At 38.4% G+C, this 26,886-nt stretch overlaps 1 protein-coding gene across 9 annotated transcripts in view; it reads left to right on the plus strand.

The window, feature by feature from the left end:
- The window catches only part of SFMBT1 (Scm like with four mbt domains 1), a 135,898-nt gene that overhangs the window by 85,099 nt on the left and 23,913 nt on the right, over positions 1-26,886 (plus strand). For all 9 annotated transcript variants that reach the window (XM_008513135.2, XM_070574998.1, XM_008513136.2 and 6 more), the window contains 9 exons: positions 7,578-7,666; positions 9,887-10,133; positions 10,807-10,901; positions 11,391-11,492; positions 12,748-12,898; positions 14,969-15,051; positions 19,884-20,010; positions 21,267-21,380; positions 23,772-23,814. In XM_008513135.2, coding sequence (XP_008511357.2) covers positions 7,578-7,666; positions 9,887-10,133; positions 10,807-10,901; positions 11,391-11,492; positions 12,748-12,898; positions 14,969-15,051; positions 19,884-20,010; positions 21,267-21,380; positions 23,772-23,814 — 1,051 coding nt within the window. The remainder of the gene's footprint in view (positions 1-7,577; positions 7,667-9,886; positions 10,134-10,806; positions 10,902-11,390; positions 11,493-12,747; positions 12,899-14,968; positions 15,052-19,883; positions 20,011-21,266; positions 21,381-23,771; positions 23,815-26,886) is intronic.

Raw genomic sequence — 26,886 nt, forward strand, 5'->3', positions numbered from 1 at the left:
AGTTTTGAAAAGTACAGGCCAATTTTCCCAATAGTATTCATTATATCCCAGACCGAATAATGTTCTTTATGACCCATTTCTTTTCCTGGTCCAGGATTCAGTCCAGGATCACACATTGCATTTGGTTGTCATGTCTTTTTAGTTTCCTTAACCTTTCTTTGTCTTTCTTGGTCTTGACGTTTTTGAAGAGTACAAGCCAGTTATTCTTTAGTGTCCAACACTTTGAGTTTGTCTGATGTTTCCTTAGGTTCGGGTAGGAAAAGTGCAGAAGTGACGCTGTGTCCTGTTGCATCATATCAGGAGATACATGCTGTTGGTTTGTCCTCTAACTGGTGATATTAACTTTCATCACTTGATTAAGTTGGTATATGCCAAGTTTTTCCACCATAAAATTACTTTTACCATTTTTTTTTTTTGAGGAAGGTTAGCCCTGAGCTAACATCTGCCACCAATTTTCCTCTTTTTGCTGAGGAAGACTGGCCCTGAGCTAACATCCATGCCCATCTTCCTCTACTTTATATGTGGGACGCCTACCACAGCATGGCTTGAGAAGCAGTGCTCAGGTCCACACCTGGGATCCGAATGGGTGAACCCTGGGCTACTGAAGCAGAACATGTGAACCCAACCGCCGTGCCACTGGGCTGGCCCTACTTTTACCATTTTTGATTAATAAGTATCTTGTGGGAAGATACTTTGAGGTTATGTAAATATCACATTACTCTTCAAACTGTCACCCACTATTTTTTTTTTTTTTTTTTTTTTTTTTTTTTTTTAAAGATTTTATTTTTTCCTTTTTCTCCCCAAAGCCCCCCGGTACATAGTTGTGTATTCTTCGTTGTGGGTTCTTCTAGTTGTGGCATGTGGGACGCTGCCTCAGCGTGGTTTGATGAGCAGTGCCATGTCCGCGCCCAGGATCCGAACTAACGAAACACTGGGCCGCCTGCAGCGAAGCGTGCGAACTTAACCACTCGGCCACGGGGCCAGCCCCTGTCACCCACTATTTTTAGCATGCATTGGTAATTTTTATCTGAAACAATCATTACTCTAATGATTACTCAATGGTATTTTCTAATTCCTTCTACATTTCATAATTGACTTTTCACTACAGAAAGAACATTCCCTTTTCCCCCATTTGCACATATACATTTATGTATGTCTGTGTGTATTTATGTATGCATGTCAGTGTAGACTCATGATTCTTATTTTTATTCAATGGGTTATAATACTTCACTATCATTACTGATTTTGATGCTCAAATTGTCCGGGATTTGGCCATTGGGCACCCCTTCAAGCTGGCTAATGTGTCCTTTGTTATGTTCTCATCATTCTTTGAGTGTTTTGTTGTTTTTTGGCTCAAGAAATTTTTCCTTGCCTCAGCCCTGAAATCAGCCACTTTTCCAGGAAGTCCTGGGGGTTTTTTTTGGTGAAGAATGGTTTTTAGAGATGAAGTTATGGGTATTAGGGTCCTGAGGTGTCTGTGGGCTTATAGATGGCTATTAACATTTTGTGAAAAAAAGTCTTAAGAGAAAGCTCTGGAGACATGATGCTACCTGGCACCATCTCATCTTAAGAGTATAGGAAAATTCATCTCATTTAAACATGAACAACAGAAAATAATTCCAGTTGAATCTCATACAAGATTATTATAACAAAAAAAGAGGAAGAAAGGTAGAATAAAATCCTTCTAGGGCAACATAACTACAAACGAGATGAACACTGTCAGACAAAAATATTTCTTTGATGTACTTAGGAGTTCTGTTAGCTTCATTTACATGTAATTCCAGCTCCTTCCCCAGGTTTGGGAAGTTCTTAGCTATTATTTCTTTGAACAAACTCTCTCTGCTCCTTTCTGCCTCTCTTCTCCCTGTGGAATACCTATAATCCTTATGTTGCAGTTTTTAATTGTCAGATATTTCTTGGAGAATTTCTTCGTTTCTTTTTAGTCTTAGTTCTCTCTTCTCCTCCATATGAAGCATTTCTGTATATCTGTCCTCTGAATTACTAATTCTGTCCTCCATAATATCAGCTCTGTTTTTTTAAGGATTCCAGATTTTTCTTTATCTCATTCATTGTATTCTTCATCTCCAGCATTTCTGATTTTTTTTAATAGTTTCAATCTCTTTTGTGAAGAATTTCTTCTGTTCGTTAATCTTATTCCTGAGTTCATTGAACTTTCTGAGTTTTCTTGAACTCATTGAGTTTCTTTATGATAACTATTTTGAATTCTCTATCGTTTAGATTGTATATTTCTGGGGCTTCAGGATTGGTTTCTGGGTACTTAGCATTTTCCTTCTGGTCTGGAATGTTAATGTAGTTCTTTATGCTGTTTGATGGGGTGGACTTTTGACATCGCGTAGTGGTAGTATCTGGTCACAGATTCCACCTGTCACCACTGGGAGGGTCGGGGCAGGAGCTGTGCTTTCTGAGCCTTCTGTGACCCTTGGCAGCTGTGCCTGTCCATTGGAAGCTGTGCTGACAGGGCCCATCTGCATTTGCCCCCTGTCTGCTGCTGCTTTACACACTTAGTTGCAGGTGCTGTGGCGGGGATCCCCTGCTCTGGCCGACTTCCTGAACTTATGCACCAGGCAGGAGGATGGGGAGGGACACCTTCTTTTGCATGTGCGGTTCCACAAGTTCCTGCTCTGCACTCATTATCTGGCCACCTGAGCTGCTTGGCTTGGTAGGTTGCTAAGCACCCTCACGATTGCTTAGCCTCCTCCATGTGGAGCTTTCCCACAGGCTGAGAGGCAACTCTGAGAATGAAAGTATTCCCATGGAGGGCTGCCTTTTCCTCCTTCTCCTCTCAGAGTCATCCACTGGCCGCCATGCGAGGTCCCACACCCTAGCTCGTTGCCCACTGCTGCTGGGGAAGGGAGAGGAGATCCACTTATGTATGGCGATGAATGGCTGCATGAATCTGTCAGATGTCTGTTGTGTTGTGTGAGTGTCTCTGTTGGTTTATGAATGTCCCTTTCATTGTGTCTTAGGGGGCAGAGAATAAGGGAAGAGCTCACTTTGCCATGATGCTGACATCACTCCTCACAAAAACGTTTCAAAACAAGCTAAAATAAAGTAGGAACAATGATAGAAGCAATGAGAAAAAGTGTAAATAAATTTTATAAAAACTCTTAAATGAGATGATTGGAGAAAAAGAAGATTTGAAAAGAGAAAATGTAGAAGTTAAGCAAGAACTGGAAATAAAAAATACTAGAAAAGAAGATCAAGTTAAAATGAACACAGGAACGAATCAACCATGGATAATATCTGAAGAGAAATAAAAGATGAAAAAGAGGAGAAATTTTAAAATCCAAAAAGAAATGAAGAAACAAATAAAAGGACTTGGAAAAATAGTATAGATAGGTAAAAATGATTTAAGATACATAAAATAGAAATCCCTGAAGAAGATAACCAAAGCAATGACACACTAAAAGACTATAAACTATAATTCAAGAAAACTTTACTGAAATAAAATAGGACTTGAAATATGTATTGAAAGGGCTCACTATGTATATGGGAAAATCAAATAAGAACAGCTACATCAAGGTGTATTCTAATGAAGCTATTGAACTTTAAAGCAAAAAATAATCCCGTGGTTATTTAGGCAAAAAGCTAAGTTTCTTGAAAAGGAAGGAAAACAAGATTGTCATCAGGCTAATTGACAACACTGCTTTCTACCAAAAGATAATAGGATAACATATTTAAGAAATTCGGCGGAAGAAAATATGAGGCAAAGATTTTATGTCTTGCCAAACTGAACTTCAGGTGTAAAGGCCATATGCAAACTGTTATGAAGATGTAAGGATTCAGGCGATATTGTCCCCATGAGCCCTTCCTAAGAAAGCCACTTGAGAGTGAGCTTCAGAAAAACAAACAAATGGAGAAATATTAGCATAGAAAGTGTTAGTGAAACATTAAATATATTTATATGTAGCAGTAGAACTTAGAACTAAATGATGGTTTTAAGGGAGACAGTATAGTATATAATAGCTACACGTTCTCACAATATAAATACAGTGTAACTAAAAAAAAATAGAGGACAACAGTGGGGAGAGCATGTGGATAATGGTATAAGCTTACTCATTGCCTTTTTTTTTCAACCAGCTTTATTGCCTAGTAATTTAGTTAATTGCTTTTTAAGTGTTAACTGGGAGTAAAAGGCTGTTAACTGTAATGACAAGAAGAGGAGAAAAAAGAGGCTATAGCTAACTTTAGTGTTGTTTATAGAAAAAAGAAATAGGAAATGGTCCAAAAATAGAGCTAAAAGTATTATATAGAGGTATTAGTATAAAGATAACCAGTAGAACAAAAACACAAACCTTTCTAAATGCCAAAAGATAGATTTTAAAAAGAAGAAGTTTGTGTTTAAATAAAATAGATCACATAGTGAAAGACTGTGGACACAAATAATTTATATAATATTTATCAGTACGATAGAATTGAGGCCAAACATTTTGGTAATATGAATAAATATTAAGGGACTTACTCTTGTTTTTTTTTTTTGGCTTACTCTTCTATTAAAAGGAAAAAACTAGTTCAAGTTGGCTCACAAAACAAAACCCACTTCTGTGCTATGTACAGGAGACATACCTAAATGAGGAGATTCTGAAAGGGTAAAGTTAGTAAAAGGATGGACAAAGATACATAGATGTATGGAAATAGAAAAGAAAGCAGGAGTCTCAGTCTTGATATCTGGCAGAGGTAGAATTCTGATCAGAAAGCATTACAAGAGACCAAGAATGGTACTTTATAATGGCAAGCTGCACTCAGTGGCAAAAAGAAATGGGGACCAACTACATCCAGCCAAGGAATGTTCTCTAGAATATCTTGTTGTATGAAAAAAGATAACTATGCAGAATGAGGGAGGAGGAGAACATAATGAATGTGTGTATGGGTATGTGAATTCTGTTTTTTTTTTTTTAAAGAATAAATTCATTTTAAAAAGTTACTTGTGGGGGCTGGCCTGGTGGCGTAGTGGTTAAGATTGCACCCTCTGCTTTGGCAGCCCAAGTTTTGTGGGTTTGGATCCTGGGCATGGACCTACATTCTGCTTGTCAAGTGATGCTGTGGCAGCGTCCCAGAGACAAAGTGGAGGAATATTGGCACAGATATTAGCTCAGGGGTAATCTTCCTCACCAAAAAAAAAAAAAGTCACCTGTGGGTTAAGAACGAAATAGAGTGAAGGGGACAAGGATGATACAAGCTAGACTTTCTGAATGTACCTTCTTCTATAGATTTGAATTTTGAACCATGTAAATATTTTATATAACTATAAAGCAAAATTAAATTTTAAGAAAGCGATTCCTAAAAAACAAAAGCAAAATCTAACAAAGAAACCTATGTGTATGCAGCTTGTGGAGTAACTACCCAGAGAAGAACTATTTCAGTGACTTTAAAATACAGTGATTTAAATATATGTTCCTAGTAGGGATATAACATAAAGACAAAAGAAAAATTGCAACAAAAAATCTTCAGCTGTTTTTAGTATTGTTGGTGGTACAGTTGGTATTATTTTGCAATCATTATTTGTGTATTGTGGGATAAAGCAAATTAATAATTAAATGTGTAATTGAAAACTAGTATTTTTAGCACGAGATAAAGGAAAACAGAGCTTAAATAGATGAAGTTAAGTAAAAATACTATCTTCCTAAGTTTGTATTCGAAGTAGCAATGTGAACTCCTGATATGATTTACCTTAAAAAAGAAAGAAAAGATATTTATTAGTTCTAGACACTGAAAAGGCCTAGAAACACTATCTCAGTAGCATTGAGCACCCTATGTATCCCAATTATGATCTCTAAATACCGTTTTCACTGAAGTAAATTGGGACTCCTTAGGAGAAGTCCAACAGCTCATTCCTGGGTAGGCAAAGTACAAGATGAGCCTGGAACATCATTTCATACCAAAAGTAAAAAAGATATCAATGACAATTTATAGGGTCATGTCAGAAGGACTTAGGAGCCAACATGAAGAGAATCCCTCTGATTGAAGATGGGACAGTTTGAGTGTCAATTGGACCATAGCTACAGTGGCCTGAAACATATGTGTGATTTAATCTGTAACTTTATAGTGAAGCTTTTAAACAAAATCCTCATTTCTTGCCTTAGGAGCATGCTGGGGAACCAGTTGATAATTTTGAAGGCTGGTAAATACAGAGAAAAAAGAGAAGCATGTATTTTGCCTTCTTTTTGTAAACTGTACCTCAGGGTAATCAAATAGTTGAAGAGAAATTTTTCTTTATAGAACTATTTTGGTTAGTAAACAAAGAAAGGAGGAAAGAATATTACCATTCTTAGCTCCTAATGAGTCATTGTCTCTATGTAATGACCATTAAAAACTGCTAACATCGCAAGAAGAGACAACCAGACAGGATGTGCCTCTTCCTGGAAGGATACTACACTACTTATGAAGTATTCTTATTCTTGCCCTCTACCTGAAAAGAGTCAAATCTGAATTTGATCAAGCCTCTAGATCTAAACTGATTTATAGAAAATATAGAGGACAGTGGAACGACTGGTTACCATGGGGAGGCACCCAGTAAAACCAGAATCTGAAAAACTCTACATAGAGCAAAGGCTGAGTCTCCCAACAAATACGCTGTAAGAAAAAGTGTGTGGGGGGGGAATGTACAGATTATAAGAGATTTAGCTGATAGGTCAGCCATGCGCTATATTTGGATCTCATTCAGATCCTGATTTGACCAAACAAATTGAAAAAAAAATTTTTGAGACATTTGGGGAAATTCAAACATGGACAGATATTTGATATTAAGGGATTGTTGTTAATTTTTTAAGATTGATTAACATTAAGATGTGATGTTATTGTGGTTATGTAAAAAGTTATTTTCTTTTAGAAATACACACTGAGATTATATTGGATGAAATAATGTGATATCAGGAATTGGTTTCTAAATAATCCATGGTTGGGTGGGAGTGGAGTGTATGAGGATATAGATTAGGTGTTAGCAACGTTTCTATAAAGGGCCAGATAATAAAATATTTTAGGCTTTATGGGCCATGCAGTCTCTGTCACGGCTGCTCAACTCTACCTTTGTAGTGTGAAAGCAGGCACAGACAGAATGTAAACAAGTGGGCTTGACTGTGTTCCAATAAAACTTTATTTACACAAATAGACAGCAGGACAGATTTAGCCCACAGGTTATAGTTTGCTAACAACTCCTGGTCTAGATGGAAAGATTGACTATGAAGTGACAGTTGTTGAAGCTAAGGTACATGAGGATTCATTATATGATTTTTGCTAATTTTATATACATTTGAAAATTTGCATAATAAAAAATGAAGTAGATACCTTTTGGATAAAATTATACTAACAAGGAGCTGGGCATATTCCCTTTGTTTTGTATACAGCTCTTCTTAAACTAACCAGGAAGTAGCTCTATCTAAGAGGATTTTTTCTTAAGATCCCAAAAAAGCAATATATTGGACTCTTAGGTATTAAAATGACAAATACACCTCTAAACTATTTTCACTGGTTTAGTTTCTCTGCATTCTTTTTGGTTTACTTTCTCTGTGTTCTGTGGCTCACATTATGAGTAATCACTCATTTATTCCCTCATCTAGGCATCAGAGATAAAATGTCTAATTGGGATGAGTTTCTGCGGCAGACCCTGATGGGAGCTTGTAGTCCTCCTGTTTCGCTGCTAGAGGGCGTGAGTATTGCTTGCAGAATCAGTATGGAAAACCCTTCTAATCTTCAGTGATATTTCCTGTCCAAGGAATCTTAAAGTTGTTTGCTCATTTACCACTCCAAGGCAAATAAGCATTGTTGCTATAGACACAGGCATGGTATTGGGAGGTTTAAACTTACCCTCAGAGATTGCAAACTGGTGGCTTGCTCAGTGCCTAAAATGTTTTGAATTAGTTGGTAACACATAAAAATCTAGTTTTCCACATTTTTTCTAGAATTTTCAGATTCTTTTATGCAGTTGGAAAATGTGGCCTTTTTGGGCTCTGACTCTGGAACTGAGCAGGAGTTGACTCTACTTCAGGATAGGCATTTGTAACTCCCATACCAGGTGACTTGAGACCCCCATTTCTTTTGCTCAGAAGACACTGGACCTATATAGTCCTACCAGCTACTCTTTTCAGTAGTCCTTTTAAATTAATATAGCTTTTGAGCTTGGTAGTGAATACGGATTTCTTGTTTTTGTGAAATCAGTTTATTGGTTATGACGTTTCTAAGTTATATCTTGCCACTTTCTGTTATACCCATAACATTCTTTATGGCATATGTGGCAGTGTTTGAAGGTTCCACTTTCTCTACATCCTTGCCAACACTTATTTTCTGTTTGGTTATAGCTATCCTAATGGATGTGAAATAGTATCTCATTTTGGTTTGCATTTCCTTAACAACTAATGATGCTGAGCATCATTTTATGGTCTTATTTGCCCTTTGGGTATCGTTTTTGGGGAAATGTCTTTGCCCATGTTTAAACTGGATTGTCTTTTTATTATTGAGGTATGAGTTCCTTATAAATTCTGGTTACAAGTCCAGATCAGATATATGATTTCCAAATATTTTCGCCAGTTCTGTGGATTGTCTTTTCACTTTCTTCACGATATCTTTTGCAGAACAAAAGATTTTCATTTTGATATAGTCCAGTTTATCTATTTTTTTCTTTTGTTGCTTCTTGCTTTTGGTGTTATATCCAAGAATGCTTTGCTTAACCCAAGATCATGAAGATTTACTCCTGTGTTTTCGCCTAAGTGTTTTATAGTTTTAGCTCTTGGGTTTACTTCTATGATCCATTCACATTCACATTCCCCTTTAAAGCTTAATTAGTGAACACTCTATTTCAAGCTAGTCTTTATGTTTTATACTCTGACTCATTTCATTATGCTTAGCTAGAGCGTGGCACATGGTAAACACTCAGTAAAATTTGAATGAATAAGCTAATGAATTAATAAATATCCTGCTCTACATTGACCTTGATTCTGTTGTCCTAATCTTTAGCTGTGAGTATATTCCTCCATTTGTTCATATGTTCTTTTGCATATATATGAATATGTAAGTGTCACAGAGCAGTTCTTATTAGGAAAAAAAATGTAAGTTTGAATGTTAAGAAATGGTTAAGTGATAAATATTGGAATTGGCCTTCCTTTTTATTCTTTGTTGTAGCTTTTAATATACATCTAGATATTGAGAATTAAGCTTCCTTTTTATCAGTGTAATTAAAACATTTACTGTGTTCATAACATTATTGTGAAATGAGTAAAAAATCAGAAACAACTGAGATGCCATCACTGGATAAGAGGATAAATTACTGCCTGTTTATAGTACAGAATATCAATAAAACAGTTTAAAAGAATGAGGAAGATTTATATGTGCTATCATAGGAAGATTGCTATGATATATTAAGTGACAAACACAAATTGAAAAACAGTATATGTACTCTAATTTTTCAGAAAATAGAGACAGACAGACACATGTAGCTGTTGACTTGTGTGTGGGAAACCCAGTCTCAAGAGTGTGTGCCAAACTGTTTATCATGATTCTTTCTTGTAGGTAGAATTGTGGGAGATTTTGACTTTTGTCATGTTTGACTTCTTTCTTTAATAATGATCATATTTGCTTTTACAGAGACTAAGTAATGATAATTTTTAAAAAATTCTTTCTAGGTGAGACTATATAGCATAGACCTAGAGGTAGAGATCTGTTAGAAGAGTTTTATTGCATTTTCTTTAAGATAAACATTTTCTTATCACCTAGAAATAATTCTAGAGAGACTTGTGTGATATTAGGCAATTCAGCGTCACTGGCTTTGAACAGGTAAAAATATAAAGGCTAGTTTGCCATCATTTAAAACTTGACTTTTAAAAATACTATGTTAACTTTTCTTATGTAATCATTTCACTGTTTTTACCTGCAGCTTCGTAATGGGAGGAATCCTTTAGATCTCATTGCTCCAGGATCCAGGCTAGAATGTCAAGCTTTCCGCGACTCTTTAAGCACTTGGATTGTTACTGTAGTAGAGAACATCGGGGGGAGGCTGAAGCTACGTTATGAAGGACTTGAAAGTTCCGACAATTTTGACCATTGGTTGTATTACTTGGATCCATTTCTTCATCACGTTGGTTGGGCTGCCCAACAGGGATATGAGCTTCAGCCCCCATTAGGTGAAGAGTAATAGAACATTTTTCTTTTAACTGTTACATTCTTGTTATATTATGTTTTTATTAATGCATTATTCTGCATTTTACAAAAGCCTTTTTAGTTTGCATAATAGAGATACTGCAAAAAAAATATGGAGTTGTTAAATGCCTGTTTTTCTTTTGTTTTTATTTCTTTAGTAATTTGCTACACATATTGATGTAACTCGTAGATTTCTGTTCCAACTCATACTGACCCCTTACCAAAATTAAAGAAGAATTCTCTAGGCAACATTCAGATGGGTATAGGAGTAGGACAGGTCTTGAGTTCAGAGCAAATTGTTGATTAAAAGAAATTCAGTAATATTAAAACTAGAGTTACTGTTTAAATCAGTTTGCATTTATTATTACGTGTTCTAGTTTGGATGTTGCATTATATTGTTTTGTGGACTAGAGTAATTCTTAGGATCTTACTAAAGATATTTTCACCAGGCTTACTACCCAGGCTCTGAACAGAGGAGACAGAGTACTGAAGTTAAGGTGCAAGTTCTTTGAGTGAAGATGGTGTAAATGGGCTTAAACCCTTTCCTCTTCCCAGTGGAAAGTGACTTTTTTTTATGTTTATGTGAATGCTTTCAGAGCATTTTAAAGTGTGTAAGTTCTTTCATCATTTAAAGCATCCTGTCTTGTTTTACTAAAGTCATCAGACATCTGAAAAATGAAGCTGAGTGGCAAGAGATCTTGGCCAAAGTGAAAGAGGAGGAGGAAGAGCCATTGCCATCTTACTTATTTAAGGTAAAGACAAAATATGTGATAGACAGGTACTTATCTTTTCACAGCAGAGTAAAGTAAAATTTAGGGGAGGTGCACACAAGCGTAAGATAACCCCGTGATCAGGGCTCGCACTGTGATGTCCAAAGGAGGGAAGAAGTTTGAAGGCTGGAGTAATGATCATCTTTTTTTTCTTCTCACAGTAGTCTTGGTTTTCTCCCGAAGTTGTCTTAAAGCATTTTGAGTCTTTTCTTTTCCACTCTTAGCTATGTAGCCCAAATAAGCTTGTTTTTCCTCCAGATGGCCCTTGTGTTCCAAATGTAGAGAGGAGGAGTGCTTCCTATGTTTTTTTTCCTGTATAGTTTTTTCCAGGGAAGAAAATTATAGGACTATATTATTTACCAGAAGCTGGACAGTTCCATTATTTGAATTGAGTAGTATTCAGCTATATATGTGCATAAAATTAATATGAAAATACTATATCTTAATTCCCTCTTGGTGTTTGCGTTTCAGGACAAACAAGTGATCGGCACTCATTCATTCTCTGTAAATATGAAATTGGAAGCTGTGGACCCCTGGTCTCCTTTTGGGATTTCTCCTGCTACAGTTGTTAAGGTAAAATAGGGGCAGCTCTCTTGGTGAGAATTCCCATCAAGGTGACTGGTTTAGGAAATTGGTAGTGTTTTGATCTTCAGGCTCTACTAATCCAACCTTTTGCTTCTCCTAAGCTGTGAAGCTAGAATTAGTTCCGTGTGCATTTGTAATGTCCGGTTCTCTGTGGCCCATTCCTTTTTCAGAGCTTGGTTACCCCAGGCAACCAAACCTGGGTGCCCTGAGTAGCAGGGTGCACTTTCCTTGGGGGCAGGCCTAGCTGTACGTGACTAGAGGAGATTTAATCGGCAGGTAGGTCGTGGTATGTGAAAAGTATGGAGGCCAGCAGTGCCAGCCAGGTGCAGGACTTGTTGAGTGAGGAGATCTGTGGGGAGCAGGTGATGAGTGTCACAGGATCTGCTGTAAGATCGCTCCAGCCATGGATTCCAGATTCAGACTTTAGTCTTTTGGAAGACTGACAGAAGTAACCATACTGGTCAGGTTGTCAAGGCCCAGTTACTCAGTTACTACAACTGAGGAGGAAGGGAGAAGATTCAGCTTAGGAATAGAGCAGAAGCCCATTTACTGACAGTAGAACCAAAGGTCAGGTTCAACTAGAGAAATAGTTGCTTGGGTGCTGAATCATCTGACCTGTTGAGATTTAAGTTTTCCTTACCTTGAAAGATTATTCTTAGAACAAGGAGGGATTCTGTACCTGCACTGGGGTCAGAAGGCCCTGTCTGGAGTCTGAAGGGCTGTGTGGGGTGGTAAGGAGCCACAGGAGGTTCATAAAACCTTCTCTTTTAGCATTTGAAACTGGGCTAGGATCTGAAAATCTAATATACGAGTGTAGTTGACTCCTCACTAAGCCTAAACTAAATTTTGTGTCGAGTCCAAATTCTTGGATTTGAACCCAGGTTCTGCATCTTCCTGGCTGTGTACCACGGCGCAAGTTGTTTAACCTCCTTTTAAACTCAGTTTCCCTATCTGCAAAATGGGCTTGATAATGGTACCTTACTTCATTAGGTTGTTAGGAAGATTAAAACTGAATTAATGCATGAAAAGCATTTGATTAAAAGAGTGCCTGACACAGAAGTAACATTTATTGAGTGCTTAGCATTATTGTTAATGCCTGCTGTGGCTTTGAAGTTTTGTAACGTTTGGCTTTGCCAAGGAAGTGACGTTTTTGTGTGTGTGTGTGTGTGTGTGTGTGTATGTGTATGTGTATACATACCCATAAAACCATTTGTCTATTTTATCTGTTAAATTGTGTGTACAGGTTTTTGATGAGAAGTACTTCCTGGTAGAAATGGATGATTTGCGACCAGAGAATCAAGCACAGCGATGTTTTGTGTGTCATGTCGACAGTCCTGGTATTTTCCCCGTGCAGTGGAGTCTGAAGAATGGTTTACACATCAGCCCCCCTCCTGGTGTGTATTCATTCTTTTCTGAATTATTCATTGGGAACTTTTTCTTGAAATTAGATTTATCAGATGGCATTACCTGGATCTTTTGTCCCTCTCTCTCCTCTTGCTCCAGCCTGTCTTTAACATTTTTGGGCCTCAAGATAAGTGTAAATGAAGGCCTAGATTCCATATATTTACATATTTGAAATTTATAAATTAAACTAAAAAACTCTTAGAGTATGTTCTGTCCTCCTACACTGACAAATATATCTTCATAACAACCTGGGATTCCATGCAGGTTCATTAGTTCAGTCCATCTTAGATTTATTAGGAGGTCACAGAGTCGCGGGAGTAGGATGCACAGTGAGTGTTGGGAGCTAGCTTAAGAGAAGAAACATTAGAGTCAGAGCTAGGAGGGAGATTATTGATGATGTTTAGGTTTCTGGGCCTCATCTTGGAAGGAGACTCTTTGGACTTCAGAGGGAGGTTTATGGTCAAGAGTAGGACTCAGAGAGGCTGTACTTAGGAAAGTAGCAGCTCATTTTTCTGGTGTTTGTAACTTTGCAAAATCTAATCTTTGACCCTTTAATCAAGACTCTTGAATATGACTTAGTTGAGCTTGACTGAAATTTTTGATGTTTTTTAACTTAGAGTATCTGGAAGTGGCAATGTTTATCTGATTTTTATATCAGCAAATCAGATTATTTGATTGGCAGTCTATGTATCTTTTCTTAGTTGGCTTTTGGTAAAGCATAGCTTCACTTTCTAAATGGTGACTACTGAAACACTGGGCTGGAAGTGCTCTTTTGTGTTAACCAAAGTCATAAATTCAGAAGCTTTTGCCATCCGTTCAGCCTTCATTCATCCAACAGACATTTATGGAATGTTTGCTATGAGCCAGGCAGTGGGCTTGTCACTGGGGAGACAAAAGTGAGTACAACAACTCCTTCAAGGAGTGAATAGGGAAAAACAGTAACAGCCTCCCATGTTCTCCTCCGTCAGTGAACAGAGAGTGGAAATGCCTGCCTGGTGGAGATGGTGATGGGGGACAACCTACTTGAGGAAGTTCTTGCTTTGCAGACAGGCTCTGGATATCCTGGGTTCTTTATCCTGCCTGCTGCCTTTATGAGAAAAGGAAAAAGCAATGAAAAATATCAGAGCTTTCAACATTGTCATAGACAACTCAACTGTCTTTGTAAATAGAAGGAAAGCAGTGGATTATGTAATTGAAAATGGCAGATACTTTACTGTGAGGGAGTTGAAGTGGAGGCAGAGGGAGAACATGGTGTCAGTCTGAGTTGGGCAGATGAGGTGATTGCAGGGGCTGTTTGACTGTAGGATGGCATAGTCTTGAGTAGCCTGCTCTGTGCCTGTGAGATATTAAGCTCTCTGGAGCAGAAAGCAGCTCAGATACAGCAGGGAAGTTGGGCCCAGTCCAACTTCTTGCACACAGACGGTGCAGTCAGGGCATCAGATTGTAGAGGCTTCAACTAAGAACCTTGGTAGACTTAAGTGGGGTGTTAAACTCAACTTTTCTTCTGAAATGAATTCATGATTCAGCTTATAAGAGCATTGAGATTCTGTGGGACATAAATCTGAAAACAGTGCTGAGAGTATTGTTTCTTGGTAGCTAAGCTTGTTTAAGGAAATAGCTTTATGAAAGAAAAAACGTCTTCACTGATTAAATAGCACTGTAGATTATTTGGTGTATCTTTTCTTTTAGAGCCTAAGTAATAATAGAATTGATACTAAGCCTCGATTTATTGGTACAAATCAAATCCAGTCATAACTGTCTTAAATTCTTTTGGTAAATTGCCAGTAATCAATCATATAAAATCTCTCTCAAAAGAAATGCCTAGTTTGAAACTTGAAAGTTCTAAGATTTATCCAGAGAATTTTATTGTAGTGTTATAGTTTGACCAGAGTTGCTCTGTTTTATGAAATTAATAATGCTTTGGATTTATTGGGTGCCTTTTCTAAAATGATCAAGTCCTCACATTAGCAAAATGAGAAGTTGTGGGCAGACACCTAGCAGAATGGTAAAGCCAGGCAGGCAGGTGCCGTTTGAATCATTGTTCTTGTCTCCCTCCCTAGGCTACCCGAGCCAGGACTTTGATTGGGCCGACTACCTCAAACAGTGTGGTGCTGAAGCTGCTCCCCAGAGGTGCTTCCCTCCGGTGAGAACCCTGCCCCCTCATGGCCACGGACTGGGGACTGCTGTGCTTCCCGTGCTTTTCCGGTTTTTGCTCTAAAGTCAGTTCTCTCATTCAACCCAAATAAGCAGCTTGTTGATTGTAATAAAATGTTCAAAGGAAAAAATCATTTACTGCAGAGTTAATTTGTTAACTTAATTAGTTTTTTTTTTTTAAGATTGGCGCCTGAGCTAACAACTATGGCCAGTCTTTTTTTTTTTTTTCCACTTTCTCTCCCCAAATCCCCCCTGGAACATAGTTGTATATCTTAGTTGCAGGTCCTTCTAGTTGTGGCATGTGGGACACCGCCTCAATGTGGCCTGATGAGGGGTGCCATGTCCGCGCCCCAGGATCTGAACCAGCGAAACTCTGGGCCGCCGAAGCAGATTGCATGAACTTAACCACTTGGCCATGGGGCCAGCCCCTTAATTAGTTTTTAAAGTTTATCAGTTTTATTTTTTATTAGCTGAAATCATGGGAATTAAAATTTTAGTTCGTAATTATTTTTGCTGGTTCAGTAATATGAAAAAGTGTTCAAATATTAAGTGGGGAAAAAATGTTAAGGTTATTTAAAAGTACTTCTGTCAAAATAATACCTGCAGATTGTTTACAAAGCCAAATAGCAGTAAAGGCTTAGAACATAAAACACCTGTTCCCTGCCCTGTCACTTTCCATGGCCTCCCTGCCCAGAAGTAGTCACTTCCTCTTCTCCTCACTGTTATTCTGATATTTATACTTCTCGTTTTCAAAATAATATGCTGCTGTCTTTTGAGTCATTAATTTTAGACATGTCTATTGGTTCTGTGTTATGGTAAATGAACATTTAGCTATTTTACATTACCTTTTTCCTCTGTTCCCCACCTCTTCTTCCTATTAGAGTTATATTATAATTTTTGGGTAAATCTGAATTGAGTATTTATCATTTGCATTCAGTTCTTCACAGCTGAACACTGCAGTATTTTATGACTGTTTCCTTTTTTAATTTGTCCTCAAGTTAATAATTGCCTTGTTTTTCATAGCCCAGTTTTCTTTGTTTCCATAACTAGTTCTTCCCACACCTTCCAGTAGTCTCTCATAAATATTTCCACAAAGGCAATCACATCAGGAAATCTGTCATTTCTCCTCCCCGCTCCACCTTCATGAAACTTACAGTGTATTTGGGGAGTGGGGGAGTCAAACAATATATTCAGAAGTTCTCTTATCTGACTCTGTCAGGCAGATTAGTGGGTTAATTGAAAGTCAGGTAAATCAGAATCATCTTTTGATGAAACAATCTATTTTAATTTAAGATGTTTAACTATGCATTCATTTGCTGATCTTTTGGTAAGGCATTTCCTTTGTGTGTGGATTGTCAACTTGTGTTCCCTCAAGTTTTTTCTTGCATAAGTTACACTTAACATATACCCTGTCATTTTCAGTAGAATGAGAACTTGGATACTTTGAAACAATATGAATGCAGAATCCTTCTCAATTTTTAATTATCTTTTCTTTTCCCTCATCTTTTTATACTTGTCTTGCCCACACGTGTTTTGATAGCAGTTTTTCCAGTGATTCATATTTATTATTCTTAATAGCAGCGTAGTTTTATGTTGGTGTGTGGTAGGGGAAGGCAGCTGTCTCACTGATAAGAGCTAAGGGGGGCCAAGAATGGTCTCTGAAACCAACCACTTCTGCAGGGGTCTAAAGTTCCACCAAAGAGCATGATGCTCTGGCTACATCTACCTTGAAGACAGGCCCTGAGTGAGATGATTATGGAGACCACAAGCACCAGTGCCCTTGTGCCTGAGTCATAGTCCTGTTTTTGGAGCCAGTTGAATCCCTATAGCATTTCCCAGAAGTCTCTTTGATCCAGCTAGGCCTGTGTAGATTATTTTCTAGTTCAGGTCATTTCTTTGTATATTAAGGTAGAAGGGTTAAAATAGAAGATGTTCCCTAGCCATGTTTTCTTTTCCTCATGTCCATGACCACTCAGATACGCTGATGTAGGATTTCTAATATCTTCTTAGAGACATCCCTCTTAGCACCCTCTGTTCTCTCTACCTAGATGCGTTGCTCTCTAGGCGTTCTGCGTAGTTTTAATCCTGGAAACTGCCCTTCATTGTCATCCAAGGAATTGCTTTTCCCCTTTCTTGAGATTTGAGATCCTTGTTCTGTATATCTCATGGCCTCCTCTTTCTTGGTTTATTCTTTATTTTGACAGAGCCCATCTTTCAATAGCTTCCTGAAATGGAATGCTAGGGAGGTAAATTTTTGTTGACTTTGCATATTTGAAAATGTCTTCATTCTACTAACTTGATTGATAGTTTGGCTCAATGTGGAATTTTAGGTTGGAAGTTATTTTACTTGAGAATTTTGAGAACATTAGTCAGTTATTTTCTGTCTTCCAGTACTGCTGTTGAGACGTTGAAAACCATTCTTATTCTTGATGTTTCATAGATGATGTGCCTTTTACTCCATCTCTGGAAGGTTATAGAATCTGTTTGTCACCACATTTCACAGAGACCAGCCGTGGTGTAGCCTGTCTTCATCCGCGAGCTGGGTGCTCAGTGGGCATGCTCTGTCTGGACACTCTGCCTCTCTGTGCTTGGAAGCTCCCTTGAATCTCTTCTTCCATTTCCTCCCTTCCATGTTCTTTCTCCTCTTTGTCTGGAACTCCTTTTATTTGTATGTTGGCCCTCTGGATCAGACCTCTACTTTTCTTACCTTTTTTCTCCTGTTTCCTATTTCTTCCTCTTTTTGCTTTGCTTGTAGGAAGATTTCCTAAACTTTACCTTTCAACCCTTCTTTTGAGTTTTTTGTTGTTGTTATTTTGTTTTTTAAGGAAGATTAGTCCTAAGCTAACATCTGCAGCCAATCCTCATCTTTTTTTGGCTGAAGAAGACTGGCCCTGAGCTAACATCCATGCCCATCTTCCTCTATTTTATATGAGACATCTGCCACAGCATGGCTTGACAAGCAATGTGTAGGTCCACACCTGGGATCTGAACTGGTGAACCCTGGGCTGCCAAAGCAGAACGTGCGAACTTAACTGCTGTGCCACCGGGCTGGCCCCAATTCTTCTAAGTTTTTAGTAGCATGGTTTTGATTTTCCAGAACTGTGTCTGTTCTCTGATTATTTATTTATTTATTTGAGGAGATTGGCCCTGAGCTAACATTTGTTGCCAATCTTCCTCTTTTTTTTTTTCCCCTCCCCAAAGCCCTGGTAGATAGTTGTGTACCCTAGTTGTAGGTCGTTCTAGTTCCTCTGTGTGGGATGCCACCATACCATGGCTTGATGAGCGGTGCATAGGTCCATGCCCAGGATCTGAACCTGCAAACCTGGGCTGCTGAAGCAGTGCATGCAAACTTACCCACTTGGCGGTGGGGCCAGCCCCTCTGAGTATTTATTTTTAACAGCATACTATTCTTTATTTAAGGATGCAGTAGTTTTTCTTTCACTCAGGATGTAAATTACCCCTCCCTCTTTGGAGGTGTTCTTCTTATGTAGTCTGTTTTCTCCAACTTGCTTGTTTTTGTCTGTTTTGGTCTCTAGCTTTCCTATCTTTAGATGTCTGGTAATGCTTTCTTATTTGCTTATATTTAAGAATGGGGAATGAAAGAAAAAGCTGATTGGACGCTCTTGAGTATGTGGTTGAGGCTTGTCAACCTTGAACTGCCCTAAGGTGGGGGACCTGGCTGGCCATTTACTGGGGACACCTAAATCCATATCTTTATGTGTTTCTCTTTGTTCTTGTCATATTACCACAAGAAGTCCCTTGCCTGGAGGGTAGAGGCAAGGGTTGGACCTCTCAGCGTGCCGCATGCTAACCCCTATTCTGGGCACTGCCTGCATGCCCTCAACAGTTCCTATGTCCTCCTGCCCGGGGATCTTGTGTTTTGCCCTCTCTGGAGAATAAATCTCATCTGCTGTAGCGGAGGGGGGAGAGACAGTTGCCTTGGGGTGTGGAGTAGAGGAGCTGATGGCATGACCTAAAGGCTTCTTAAATGTTTTCAACAGATCTTTTTATTTTGACTATTTCTCCTCTATCTCCAGTTGCCTAGTACTTGGTGCTGCCAGTTTTTGGATTGCTTCACTGTCAGCTTAGATTCGTTTACCTTTCTTTAATCTGCTAAGTTAGTTCTAGATGTTATTTCTAAATCTTAGCTTATGAAGTGTTGTCATTGTCTCCTCTCCTGTTATATCCATCCTAGTTAGTTTATGTCTGGGGAAAAAAACACTTTAGTTGGTGAATTGTCAGAATGGAGAGAGAAAAATTAAATACAGAAGTTCAGTTCTCCATTTGGCCCAGAAGCTGCAAATTTTTAAAACATATCTTTTAAACAACCCTTTCCCCTTATTCATAAGCATTATTTATCCCGACGGCCTTTTAGGATACACATAGAAGAAGGAACCAGGAGTTCTTGTGTGATAGGGCCCTTTATAGGAGGGGAAGTGAACCAGCTAGTGGTTGAGAGCTGCTTGGTTCAGGGCACAGAGCCTTAAGTCGTTTATTTTATTGAAACCTCATAATAACCCAGTGAGATAGGTGTTCTTGACATCACCTGACAGGTGAGGAAACAGAGGCAAAAAGAGGTTACACAGTTTGGGCAAAGTCACAGAGGTAGCAGTAATGCAGGTGTATCTAACCTCAGAAACCATACTGCCTATAACACCAAGAGAGGCAGACTTTTTCCTTTGCTTCATTGAGAAACAAAGCAAAATATAGCTTGAAATAAAGTGTTACTCTAGGATTAAATATTACTTGGAGAAGGTCTCTCAAATGATGACATGAGTTAATATTGAGTAGGCATTTAGATTTGATTCGTTTATTTTCTAGTCAATTTGTGAGCATGAATTTAAGGAGAACATGAAGCTTGAGGCCGTGAACCCTCTTCTTCCCGAAGAAGTGTGTGTTGCCACCATTACTGCTGTGAGAGGCTCATATCTGTGGCTCCAGCTGGAGGGTGAGTTCCAGTTCTCTGAGGAGCCTTCTCTGCTTTTCCTGTTGACGCCTGTAATGTGCCTTGTTAAACTGAATCGATTAGCTAAATAGGCGTCTTGTTCAGAGACTTCTAATTTGTAATGCAAGGTTCTAAGCCAAAAGTTTATCTTTCTGTCTGACTTTCAAATTTTAGGAAATGAGTATGAAGAAAAAGCCTTCAGGAGAGACTCCCCTATTTTTTTGAAGGGGAAAATATAAGTCAAATAGTATATATTTTGTTGTGACCAAAATAATATGAGCATGAGCATTAACATCTAGCTTATTCAAGAGATAATATTTTGGTTGCTCCCAACAAATAGGACCAAAAAGTATGTTAAATAGAAAAGATATACTAGAAGTAATATTCAGTGAATGGACAGGTTTGTGGGTGGAGAGCACCCTAGGAATACTCAGTGCTACAGTTACTGTATGTGGCCTGGCTGCCAAATGGTCAGACTCCGTACCTGCTGTTCCTGATTTGCAGAATTGGCATTTAATGCAGATGTCAAGGACAGTATTGAATATAGACTTTTACATAACCCCTGCTGAGCAACTTGCCTACGTCACTTGCTGATTTGAATTCACTGGACTACCTTCCGGCCTGTTCCTGAGTACCAGAACTAATGTTCTCATTGAGTAGAACTGTCATTTTTGCTTTTGCTTTCCAGTTATTTCATGGAACTGACCATATTTGTCAACTGTCTGACGAAAAACCTGGTAGTTCCAGTTGCTTATTTGCTGTTCTGTACCTAAGGGCTCCCCTGTATATTCGCTACCCGTTTTGGTCTTTATACGGTTATGCATGGGGGACGGTTTAGTTTTTTCTTTTTTTTTTGTTTTGAGGAAGATTAGCCCTGAGCTAACATCTGCCACCAATCCTCTTTTTGCTGAGGAAGACTGGGCCTAAGCTAACATCTGTGCCCATCTTCCTCTACTTTATATGTGGGACGCCTGCCACAGTATGGCTTGCCAAGCAGTGCATAGGTCCGCACCTGGGATCCAAACTGGTGAATCCCGGGCTGCCAAAGCAGAACATGTGCACTTAACCACTGCGCCACCAGGCTGGCCCCTAGTTTTTCTTCTTAATGTTTGTCACACATGAAAAGTTTAACTTCTGTGTAAAAGGAACTTCCTTAAGAGACTTTGTGTCTGTATAATTGCAGCAGTAGAACTTTTTCTAGGAAGTAGTTTATGAAGAAGGCTATTTAAAGGTCTAAAACATTTTTTTAATCTGAACAGGTTCTAAGAAGCCCATACCTGAATGTATTGTAAGTGCGGAATCCATGGATATATTTCCTTTGGGCTGGTGTGAAACCAATGGCCATCCGCTCAGCGCTCCTCGCCGAGCACGAGGTAGCTGTCTATTTCTGTGTCAAAGGTTTGATTGTTAAATAATCTGTCATGTGGCTCCTACCAATTAGTAGTCTGGACATTTTAGAGAAAAACAAAATCATGTTATGGTAATCTTTTCCTGCCTAGAAAATCACTTATTGCAACAAACATTTATTACTTTACTGTTTCTTTGAGTCAGGAATCTGGGCACAATTTAGCTGGGTCCTGTGGATCCAAGTGTCTCACAGCCTACAGTCAAGGTGTCAGCCAGGGCTCTAATTATCTCAAAACCCAACTGGGAGAGGATCTGCTCCCAAGGTGACTCATGATTGTTGGCAAGAATTCATTTCCTTGTGGGCTGTTGGACTGAGGACCTCAGTTCCTTGCTGACTGTTGGTTTGAGGCTTCCCTCAGTTTCTTGCCATGTGGGTCTCTTCATAGGGGAACCCACAGCATGGCGGTTGGTTTCCATCAGATCCAGCAAGGGAGAGAGTAAGAGAGGTTAAGCAAGATGGACGTTAGAGTGTTTTTGTAACCTAATCTTAAAAGTGACAACTCTCTCACCCCTTTTAAAAACAGCTTTATTGAGATATCGTTTATATAACATAAAATTTACTCTTTTAAAGTATACAGTTCAGTGTTTTTTACCATATTCACAGAGTTGTGCAACTATCACCACAGTCAATTTGAGAACATTTTCATAATCTCAGAAAGACACCTCCTACCCCTTAGCAATCAACTCTCCATCTCCCGCCCCTCAGTCCTAGGCAACTGCTACTTTACTTTCCATCTCTGTAGATTTGCCTATTCTGGACATCTCCTGTAAATGGAATCATACAATATGTGGTCTTTTGTGGCTGGCTTCTTTTACTTAGCGTAATGTTTTCAGAGTTCATCCATGTTGTAGCAAGTATGAGTACTTCATTCCCTTGTATTTCTGAATAAGATCCCATTGTATGGATACCACGTTTTGTGTATCCATGCGTCAGTTGATGGACATTTGGATTGTTTCCATTCTCCACCTATTATGAATAATGCTGCTATGAACATTTGTGTACAGATTTTTATGTAGACATGTTTTCATTTCTCTTGAGTATATAACTGTGTGTTTAACAGTTAGAGGGACTGCCAGACTGTTTTCCAGCTGCACCGTTTTACATCCCCACCAGCAATGTACGAGGGTTCCACCTTCTTCACATTCTTCCCAACACTTGCTAATTTCTGGGGGGTTTTGGTTTGTTTATTTTTTGGAGTTTTCTTTTGGAGGGGTAGGTAATAGCCATCCTGGTGAGTGTGGGGTGGTATCTTACTGTGGTCTTGATTTTCATTTCCCTAGTGGTAGTTATACTGAGCATCTTTTCATGTGCTTATTGACTGTTGGTGTATTTTCTTCAGAGAAATGTCTATTCAAGTCCAATGCCCTTGTTTTTTTTGAGGAAGATTAGCCCTAATTAGAGCTAATTCTGCCACCAATCCTCCTCTTTTTCGCTGAGAAAGATTGGTCCTGAGCTAACATCTGTACCCATCTTCCTCTACTTTGTATGTGGGATGCCTGCCACAGCATGGCTTGATAAGTGGTGCATAGGTCCACATCTGGGATCTGAACTGGTGAACCCTGGGCTGCCAAAGCAGAGCACACAAACCCCACCGCTGCATCACCAGGCTGGCCCCAGGCTTTGCCCATTTTTTAATTGGGTTTTTTTGTTGTTGTTGAGTTGTAGGATTTTATTGTATATTCTAGATATTAATCCCTTATCAGATAGGTGATTTGCAAATATTTTTCCCATTCTGTGGGTTGCCTTTTCTGTCCCTTGATAGTGTCCTTTGATGCACAAAAGTTGTTTTTTGTTCATGTAGTCCAGTTTATCTATATTTTCTTTTGATGCCTGTGCTTTTGGTGTCATATCCAAGAAATTGCCAAATTCAATGTCATGAAGATTTTCCTCTATGTTTTCTTCCCCTAATAGTTTTATAGTTTTAGCTCTTATGTTTAGGTCTTTGGTTTATTTTGAATTAATTTTTGTATATTGTGTAGGGTAAAGGTCTACCTTCATTAATGTGCATATTCAGTTTTCCCAGTGCTATTAAGAAGCCTGTACTTTCCCCCATTGAATGGTCTTGGCACCCTTGTTAAAATCAGTTTTTCTTTTGAATATCTATTCCTGCTTAGAAAATATTTATAGGAGTTGATTGATGAGAGAACCTTGAAAATACTATGTTTGATCTTTGTATAAAGACTCCTACCCAGAAAATGTGCCTTAGTCTAGATGCTTAGACATATCAGCACTTATTTATAGTACTTGCCAGTTAAATATATACAGAACTAGGTTTTAAATATATGCTAATGTTAGCTTAGTACATATAACTTTATCTTTTTATTTTCCTTCACATGTACATTTTTTTTTCTTACAGTATTCAAGCAGAGGAAAATTGCAGTGGTTCAACCAGAAAAACAGTAAGTAAGATAACAGTATTTTGAACAGTTGACATTTAAAAGTTAGAATCTCTAGAAAAAGAAATAACTATTTCAGAGTGTATATATCCTCATTTATTTTCTCAGAAGAAAGCGTATAACCTTTAATTCAGCTTTTGATAGTTTACATACTTTTTCTTAGAGTACCATAGGCATTTTCAAAATGGCATTATATGCACAAGGGTAAAAGGCATCCTCAGGATGTTCCCTAAATTGAGTTTTCTTTGGCTTTTAGAGCCTCAAGTCATTTGAATAAGAGAAGACATAGAGTCTCTATGCTATTATTTGTTAAGGAAGAGTAAAAATTATAAATTAGGATATGATTTGTCGCAGTGAAAAAAAACCTGAGGTAGAAGACAACTCCAAGAAAAGGCACTCAAAGGCGTGCTTTGGTGTTCCATTAAGAAACCCTTTGCACCGTACCTTGATACACAGCTTTTGAGAAGTGATTAATTAGTGGTGCCTTAAAAATACAAGAGTTTCTGTGCACTTGTGGGTTTTTTTGGTTTTTTGATTGACATCATAATAGTTTATAACATTGTGAAATTTCAGTTGTATGTTATTAATTGCTATTGACTAGATAAATGTTCCCCTTTACTCCTTATGCCCGAGCCCAACCCCCTTCCCCTCTTGTAACCCTAATCTTTTCTCTTTGTCCATGTGTTTGTCATGAGTGAAATCATGTGGTGTTTGTCTTTCTCTGGCTTATCTCGCTTAACATCATACCCTCAAGGTCCATCCATGTTGTTGCAAATGGGATGAGTTTTTTTTTGTGGTCGAGTAGTAGTCCATTGTATGTATATACCACATCTTCTTGGTCCATTCATCAGTCAGTGTGCACTAGGGTTGCTTCCACATCTTGGCTATTGTGAATAATGCTGCAGTGAACATAGGGGTGCATAAGTGTCTTTGAATTGTTGATTTCAAGTTCTTTGGATAGATACCCAGTAGTGGGATAGCTGAGTCGTATGATATTTCTATTTTTAATTTTTTGATAAATCTCCATACTGTTTTCTGTAGTGGCTGCACTAGTTTGCATTCCCACCAGCAGTGCATGAGGGTTCCCTTTTCTCCACATCCTGTCCAACATGTGTTATTTTTTGTCTTGGTTGTCGATGAAAATAATCCATAACCAATCTATAAATGAAAATTTGGGAGAGTTTATTCTGAGCTGAAATGTGAGGACCATGGCCCGGGGCCTTTCTTCCCGAAGGAAGAAAGGGCACCAAAGAAGAGGGGTGCACAGAGTGGTTATATACCCCCAGAGAGGATGTTTCACATAGGATTGAAATGTCCCTTTTACAATAGTCGCGAAACTGCTCTGTCGGCACAGGGATTAATGGAAATAGCAGGTAGGTCTTCTGTCTCAGTGAACACAGCAGGGTGGCAGTCTGTTGTCTCGAGCTGGGTGGTCAAAGGTGAGTGCAGCAATCAGTTCCTAGCCTAAGGAAAGATGCTTATCCCTAAGGAAATGCCAATGTCGGGGGAAGTTGCACCTTCATCTCAAGGGCCTTTGTTCTGGCTATAGGAAATGTCTAAGCAGATATGCAATGCATGCTCAATAGCCACAGTCAGGCCCTTTTGGAAAAAACAAAGTCAGGCCGAATTAGGTTTATACCAAATGGCTTCCTCATATACTCCAATATATCCTATTGCTTGCCATTTTTATTTGTCATGGTGATTATAGCCATTCTAATGGCTGTAAGGTGATAGCTCCTTGTAGTTTTGATTTGCATTTCCCTGATGATTAGTGACGTTGAATATCTTTTCATGTGCCTATTAGCCATCTGTATATCTTCTTCGAAGAAATGTCTGTTCATATCTCTGCCCATTTTTTGATCATGTTGTTTGTTTTTTTGTTGTTGAGTTGTGTGAGTTTTTTATATATTTTGGAGATTAACCCCTTGTCAGATAGGTGATTTGCAAATATTTTCTTCCAGTTGGTGGGTTGTCTTTTCATTTTGTTCCTGGTTTTCTTTGCCTTGTAGAAGCTCTTTAGTCTGATGAAGGCCCAATCTGTTTATTTTTTCTTTTGTTTACTTTGCCTGAGTAGACATGGTATTCACAAAGATCCTTCTGAGACTGATGTCAAAGAGTGTACTGCCTATATTTTCTTCTAGGAGTTTTATGGTTTCACATCTTACCTTCAAGTCTTTAATCAATTTTGAGTTAATTTTAGTGTATGGCGAAAGATAGTGGTCTACTTTCATTCTTTTGCACATGGCTGTCCAGTTTCCCCTCCACTATCTATTGAAAAGACTTTTCCTTTCTCCGTTGTATGCTCTTTGCTCCTTTGTCAAAGATTAACTGGCCATAGATGTATGGTTTTATTTCTGGGCTTTCAATTCTGTTCATTGATCTGTGTGTCTGTTTTTGTGCCAGTACCATACTGTTTTCATTACTATAGCTTTGTAGTATATTTTGAAGTCCAGGATTGTGATGCCTCCAGCTTTGTTCTTTTTTCTAAGGATTGCTTTGGCTGTTTGGGGTCTTTTTTTGTTCTGTCTAAATTTTAGGATTCTTTGTTCTATTTCCATGAAGAATGTCATTGGGATTCTCATTAGAATTACACTAAATCTGTGGATTACTTTAGGTAATATGGACATTTTAACTATGTTTATTCTTCCAATCCATGAGCATGGAAGATCTTTCCATTTCTTTATGTCTTCAATTTCTTTCAGTTATGTCTTACAGTTTTCACTGTATAAGTCTTTCAACTCCTTGGTTAAATTTATTCCAAGATATTTTATTCTTTTTGTTGTGACTGTAAATGAGATTGTATTCTTAAGTTCTCTTTCTGTTAGTCCATTATTTGAGTATAGAAATGCAATTTATTTTTGTAAGCTCATTTTGTACTCTGCAACTTTGCTGTAGTTGTTGACTATTTCTAATAGCTTTCCAATGGCTTCTTTAGGGTTTTCTATATATAAAATCATGTCACCTGCAAACAGCAAGAGTTTCACTTCTTCACTGCCAATTTGGATACCCTTTCTTTCTTTTTCTTTCCTAATTGCCCTGGCCAAAACCCTCCAGTACTATGTTGAATAAGAGTGG

The sequence above is a fragment of the Equus przewalskii genome, chromosome 15, assembly GCF_037783145.1.
Source record: "Equus przewalskii isolate Varuska chromosome 15, EquPr2, whole genome shotgun sequence".
Taxonomy (NCBI): domain Eukaryota; kingdom Metazoa; phylum Chordata; class Mammalia; order Perissodactyla; family Equidae; genus Equus; species Equus przewalskii.